The following is a 7,650-nucleotide window of genomic DNA, read 5'->3' on the forward strand; positions in this document are numbered from 1 at the left end:
TGAAAATATCAATCAAATCCAGCTGGTCTAAAGTGTCATTTAAGGCCACTGTTTCCATGTTGATTTTCTGTCTGGAGGATCTGTCCATTGGTGACAGCAGGGTGTTGAAGTCCCCTACTATAATAGTGTTACTGTTGATATCTGTCTTTATGTCTGTCAAAATCTACTTTATATATTTAGGGGATCCTATGTTAGGTGCATAGATGTTTACTAGAGTTATATCCTCTTGTTGAATTGATCCCTTTATTATTATGAAGTGCCCTTCTTTGTCCTTCATTGTGTTCTTCAATTTAAAGTCCATTTTATCTGATATAAGTATCGCTACTCCAGCTTTTTTCTCCGGACCATTCGCATGAAATATTTTACTCCATCCCTTTACTTTCAGCCTGTATGTGTCTTTTGATCTGAGGTGAGTTTTCGTATACAGAATATGCAAGGGTCTTGCTTTCTTATCCACTCAACCACCCTATGTCTTTTGATTGGAGCATTCAGTCCATTTACATTTAACGTGATTATTGATAGGTGCGCAGCTATTGCCATTTTATTATTTGTGTTCCTGGTCTTCATTAGTTAGGTTGTTTTTCTCTGTCCTCTGCTTAAAGCAGCCCTTTTAACATTTCCTGCAATGCTGGCTTGGTGGTAATGAATTCCTTTAGCTTATTCTTTTCTGGGAAGCTCTTTATCTCTCCCTCAATTTTAAATGATAACCTTGCTGGATAAAGCAATCTAGGTTGTAGGCCTCTGTTTTTCATCAGTTTGAAGACCTCCTGCTACTCCCTTCTGGCCTGCAGAGTTTCTGTAGAAAAGTCAGCTAATAATCTTATAGGGGTGCCCTTGTATGTAACTTGCTGCCTGTCCCTTGCTGTTTTTAGGATTCTGTCTTTGTCTTTAACCCTTGCCATTTTCACTACAATGTATCTCAGTGTGGGCCTGTCAATGTGTGAAAGATTGAAAACTTTTCCTCTAAGATCAGCAACAAGACAAGAGTGCCCACTCTCACCACTTCCATTCAACATAAATAATACTGTAAGCTCTAGCCAGAGCAATGAGGTCAGAAAAAGAAAGGGCATCCAAATCAGAAAAAAAAAAGTAAAAATGTCTCTGCTTGCCAATGATAAGATCTTATATACAGAAAATACTAGACTCCACTAAAAATAAGCTAGAACTAATAAATTCAGTAAAGCTAAGGATACAAATCAATATACAAAAATCAGTTGTATTTCTATACATTAAAAAGGAATTTTCCAAAAAAGCAATAAACAATTCCATTTAAAAAAGCATCAAAAATAATAAAATACAGTAATACCTTGGTTCGCAAGCAGAATTTGTTCCAGAAACTACTCATATTGCAAGACATCGCTCATTTACCATGTTAAAATGTATTATTAGGAATGTTTGCTCATCTTGCAGAACACTCACAAACCACATTACTCACAATCCAAGGTTTTACTGTGCTTAGGAATAAATTTAACAAAGGAGGTGAAAACTATAAGACACTCATGAAAAAACCTGAAGATAAAAATAAATGGAAAGCTATCCTGTGTTCATGGCTTGAAAGAATTAATACTGTTAAAATGTACATACTACCCAAAGTAATCTATAGATTTAATGCAATCCATATCAAGATTCCAGTGGTAGTTTTTATGGAAAGAGAAAACATAATCTTAAAATGTATATGGAACCACAAAAGACCCCAAATAGCCAAAGCAATCTTGAGAAAGAAGAACAAAGCTGGAGGCATCATACTTCCTGATTTGAAACTATATTCTACACCTCTGGTAATCAAAACAGTATGGTCCTGGAATAAAAACAGACACACAGACCAATGAAACAGAATCAAGAGCCCAGTAATAAACCCATGCATATACAGTGAACTAATATTTGACAAGGGAGCCAAGAATACTCAATGGAGAAAAGATAGTCTCTTCAATATATGGTACAAGAAAAACTAGTCACACGCAAAAGAATGAAACTGGACCCTTAGCTTACACCACTCATAAAAATTAACTTGAAATGGATTAAAGACCTAAATGGAAAGCCTGTAACCATAAAACTCCTAGAAGAACACATAAGGAAAGAGCTCCTTGACACTGGTCTTGGCAATGATTTTATGCATACGACACTGAAAGCATAAGCAACGAAAGCCAAAATAAACAGATGGGACTATATCAAACTCAAAAGCTTCTGCATAGGAAAAAAGAAGGGTCAACAAAATGAAAAGGCAACCCTACAGAATGGGAGAAAATATCTGTAAACCACATATATTATAAGACGTTAATATACAAAAAACAAAGAATCCATAGAACTCAATAGCAAAAAAGAATCAAATTAAAAATAAGCAAAGGACCTAAATAGACATTTTTCCAAAGAGGTTATTTAAATGGCCAATAGGTATATGAAAAAATACTCAACATCACTAATCATAAGGGAAATACAAATCAAAACACAATGAGATTTCATCTCACACCTGTTAGAATGACTATTATCAAAAAGACAATAAAGAACAAGGCAGAGATGTGGAGAAAAGGGAACCCTTGTACACTGTTAGTACGAATGTCAACTGGTACAGTCACTACAGAAGACAGTAGAGAGGTTCCTCAAAAAAGTGAAAAATAGAACTGTTATATGATTCAGCTATTCTACTTCTGGGTATATATCTGAAAGAAATGAAATCACTATCCCAAAGAGGTAATGTGCACCCCCATGTTCATTGCAGCACATTCGTAATAGCCAAGACATGGAAACAACCTAAGTGTCACTGACAGATGAACAGATAAAAAAAATGTGGTGAGATATACACAACGAAATATTATTCAGCCATATCATAAAAGAGAAGGAAATCCTGCCATTTCCAACATGGATGAAACTTGAGGTCATTATGCTAAGTGGAATAAGTCAGACTGAGAAAGATAAATACTGTACAATCTTACTCATATGTGTAATGTAAAAAGACCAGACTCACAGAAACAGAGAACAGATTGGTGGTTCCCAGGGTGGAGAGCAGGGCGGTGGGCAAAGGTAATCAAAGGGCACAAACTTCCAGTTGTAAGATGAATAATTTATGTGGATGTAATGTGATGTAATATAATGTTATGCATATATAAAGAATTTCTACAGATCAGTAAGAAAAAGGCAACCCAATAATGAACAAGAGACTCAAAAGCCAGTTCATAAAAAAGGAGATGTAATGACCTATAACTATATGAAAAAGTGAAAAACCTCTTTAGTCAACCAGGGAATGCAAATTAAAACCACAATGAAATACCACTACACACTCACTATTTAGAATGGCTAAATTTAAAAGACTGATAATGCCAAGAGTTGGCAAAGATGTAGAACAACAAGAATCCTCATGTACTACTGATGGAAATACAGTACTCCCACATTGGAAAACTATGGAGCAGAATCTATTAAAGTTAAATATACTTAAATACTACGACACAACAATTCCACTCCTTACAATATGCTTAGCAGAATATATTATATATGCCCACTAAAAGACATTTACAAACAGTTAATAGTAGTATAACACCAAAAACTTGAAACAACACAAATGCCCATGAACAAAAGTATGAATAAATAAGCTGTGGTATTTTCAAATTAAAATACCTACACAGCAATGAAAATAAGCAAAATACATGTAGTGAAAGAACAGGGATGGCTCTCACAGCTATGCCATATCTATAACAAAATCTATATCTTAATCTTGAAGTGATCACATAGCTATTCCCTTGTGATAAATCAAATGATTAATGCATTTTGGTTTTCTTCATTCTTTTACATGTGAGTTACATTTCACACTAAAAGAATTTTTTTAAAGACAAAAAATTGAAGATTAAATTTAACTTTATAATAAGTACTTTTTATCAGGTTATTCTTGCATTCACTAAAGCAAGTAAATCTAAAGTTGGAGAGAGTTTTAATTGGAAAAGTCTGACTGAAATATGTAACAAATAGTAAAGAGCAGAAACAAAACCATCTTTTATTAGTTACTTTAAAAATCAATAACCTGTTTAACCCAATTCAAGATAATACAGTAAAATGAAACAAAATACCTCTTAGACCACCTAAATAATTACCTGCTTGGGTAAAGTTAGGTTGTGGGTGCTCTCGCTATAACCAATAGCCGTGAAGAGCTTATCTTTTTCCTCTGGAGTCATGAGGTCATCAATAGCTACAAAGAAAAGGCAACATATTAAGAAATCAATTGCTTTAGTTTTACAGATGCAATAAAAAAAATAAATAAAAAATCAAACCCAAACTAACATGCGTCCTAAAATCAACAGACAAAAATGCTAAAGTAAAAGACACCAGGTAATTTCCTCTAATATACTACTTTGGCTCGTTAAAACAAACATCATGTATTTGCTTTAGGTCAGAAAAAGGCAAAGAAACAGCATTAAGGGGATTCAGGTCTCATATAAAAATTTTAGAATTCCCTAAATATTTTAAAAATTAAGTGAAACTTCTAATTAAATATCCATGTTAAAAATAACAAGAATCTGAATTTCAACTTTTTAAATTTCACACAAATAATTTTTCTGGAAAAAAAAAATCCAAGGTTTGTTTTAATTTGATAAACACAGAAATGTGACAACCTGATGTATTTACTTATGTTTACTACATTTAGCTACTTTTATTTCAAAAGTATTATGAAATAAAATTCAACTAGCTAAACTATAATTTAAACAGTTTTGTCTTATCAGTGTACAATAAATTATCTGACTTGGAACTTACTTTCAGGAATCAAAGATTCTTCATCTTTTTTCTTAGATTCCTTCTTACCCCAAAACCCACTAAACCAGCCTCCACGTTTCTCGCCTGTGTCAGTAGACTTTTTCTTTAATTTTTGCCCAGACCGAATCACCTAAAAAACCAAAATCAAAAAATTTCATTAACTAGTAAATGCCTCTTCATTTTTAGATGTAGCCCGGTAAGAACAATGGTTAATTGTTTTTAACACTACATTAGGTTGAAAACAGTCAAGAAAGGCAGCTCCTTCTAAAATGATGCTCAACGTGATATGGTTAATGTAGTCTCACTATTAATTTAATTTACTTTCCACACCTACTAACAGCATTTTGCAGCATTTTGACAGGAATATAGTTAAGGGTTCAAGAGAAATTCTTAGCCACCAACATTTTTAGTCCATTTCAGAGTCAGGTACAATATTGTTAATCCAAATGCTGCTATGTTCATCTTTACCCTTCAGATACTTTTTAAATGGAATTAATCCCATTGTGTCCTATAATTATAGAAGTTGTTAATAAGAAGGGGCACTCAAAAAAGAAACAATGTAAGGATTAATAAAAACTTGAAAGTGGTTTCGAAAAATCTCAAAGAAGCATTTGGATTACAAGCTACATAGTTCAACACTAGATACGAATCTTTAGCATAAAGATAACATACAGCCTGTGAAAAGAGCTCTACCTTTCAAAAACAATAGTGATGAAAAAGCACTATTACATTATTGGTAATTCAGGAGGAGATTAGGGTAGTGTTTGAGAATGTCAAGACTAAGTATAGGAAAAATGTAAAATTTTTGTTATACGCCATAGGTAAGTGAATACATCCAACCCCTGTTTGAATATGCAAACTAAAGTGAATGACACATCAGCTATTGTGGATGCCATAGCTCAGTGGTATTTCACCGTTGCTGCACTTAAGAATCATCAGTAAATTAAAAAAAAAAAATTTAAATCAAATCTTGAGGGAGTGAACTCCAGGCATCAATATATTTTTAAATTCCCTGGGTGATTCTAATGTGCAGCCAGGATCAGAACCACTGAGACTACTACACAAGTTTCCTCAACAACAGGAGAGGTCATCAAACGGAGAATTTAACTGCCTCAACAATTTCACAAGTAGATGAAACTAAGCTGTTTTGGAATAGACACACAATTAAATGTATATCATCTGGGCTTGTAAGCTTTAAAGAGCTTACTAACAATTTTAGGGAAAATTAACCAGAGACTGAAAGTTCAAACCTGTTAGATACTGGACTTAAATAGATAAATTTATGAACAGTTCTTATAAATCTAAATACAGGAACAGCTGTATAGTATTTGAGTATTTTATTAAAATCGTTTTAACTAAACTGATAGTGTAAAAAGGAAGGGCCAGCATTAAATTTTTAAAAATTGTTACCATCTTTTTTATTGCCTATAAAATTTTACTTTGTGATAATAGTATTTTATATATATACTTCTAAAGTTTAAGGAAAAACATTTTTATTTTGAAAAATAAATAATCATTAAGGAATTAAAAAATGTTAATAAGAGACATCATGATAACATGGTGACCATCTCCAACATTCAACTTTCCCCTCCCAAATCTCTACTTAAATCTCTAGAAATAACTTAAAAAAAAAAGATAAAGCCACTATCAGCACTGAAATCCTGTTAAAAGATATGATCAGCATGTCACTAATTTCAAGGAAATTCAAAGTAAACTGGAAAACCTAGTAAGACTTAATAAAGAGAAAAGATAGAAATGCATTAATTAGAAAGCACACAAAAATACTAATTTCAAAGTGATAAAAGCTACGAAGAAAATGAAGTAAAAAGATAATTGAAAAAAACTTACCAATATGTTGACAATTATCATTTTTAAAATACATTTTAAAATGAGAGCTAACAGAACTATCCACATATACCATACCAAGTCTAATTCTTGGTTTCAATATTATATTGTAATTTTGTCAGATGTAACCACTGGAGAAAACTGAGTGAAGGGTACACAGAATCTCCATGAACTATATTTGCAATTTCCTATGAATCTATAATTATTATAATTCAAAATAAAAAAATATATACATATATAACCAAAAATAAACTTTAAAATATATATAAAACCCAATATGAAGGTGATACAGAACTCTTCAGTTTTTCCTAAATACCCTCTCTGTTGCCTTACTTCCTTCCTTGCCCCAGAGTCAATGGTAAATACCTTTAGCCAATCTTCTGCCTATATTTTAAACTCTCTGGCCCTGTGGATTTTCCATTATAATGAAAAAACATCAGTCTTGAATGAATAAAACTGCCTTCTGTTCATTTACACCCACTCTTCTTTGTCCACAGCATCCAATAATTAATCACTTTCATCAATTTTTAAGCAACTGATAACTGGTATTAAAAAAAACAATTAAATGAAGCAAATTAATTTAGGTAGGGCTGAAATTATCTGTTTCTTCCAGCAAATCATTCCTCTAATTCATCGAAACAATCTACAGCACTAGCCAATACCTTTAAAAATAATCATACTCTCTGACTCACAAACTGTCCAATGGAGAATTTGTCCTTAGGAAATAGAGATGTTTGAGAAAATGTATAGACAGGGCTATTCACTGTAGTGTCACTTATAATTAAATACAAACAATGAGAAATAGTGAAGCAAATTCTGGTACATGCAGCAAATGTAATAATATTCAGCTATTTTAAATTATGTTGGATAAGTGATCCTAAGGAACACTGTAATGAATGTAACACAGAATGCTATAATAATTTTTTTTAAAAAAAGAAAGAAAGGCCGGCCGAGTGGCGCAATGGTTAAGAGCTGGCTTGGGACGCCAGAGGGCCCCGGTTCGGATCCCACATATGAGGGCCACTGACACTGCCCTCCACAGCTAAGATGCTGAACAACAGCTCAACC

At 32.8% G+C, this 7,650-nt stretch overlaps 1 protein-coding gene across 1 annotated transcript in view; it reads right to left on the reverse strand.

Annotated features, from left to right (window-relative positions):
• VPS13C (vacuolar protein sorting 13 homolog C) overlaps nt 1-7,650 on the reverse strand; it is a 178,169-nt gene that overhangs the window by 119,517 nt on the left and 51,002 nt on the right. The window contains exons 17-18 of the mRNA XM_019650776.1: nt 4,738-4,867; nt 4,080-4,174 (exon numbers count right to left, since the gene is read on the reverse strand). Coding sequence (XP_019506321.1) covers nt 4,080-4,174; nt 4,738-4,867 — 225 coding nt within the window. The remainder of the gene's footprint in view (nt 1-4,079; nt 4,175-4,737; nt 4,868-7,650) is intronic.

This window comes from Hipposideros armiger, unplaced genomic scaffold, assembly GCF_001890085.2.
Source record: "Hipposideros armiger isolate ML-2016 unplaced genomic scaffold, ASM189008v1 scaffold_147, whole genome shotgun sequence".
Taxonomy (NCBI): Eukaryota; Metazoa; Chordata; class Mammalia; order Chiroptera; family Hipposideridae; genus Hipposideros; species Hipposideros armiger.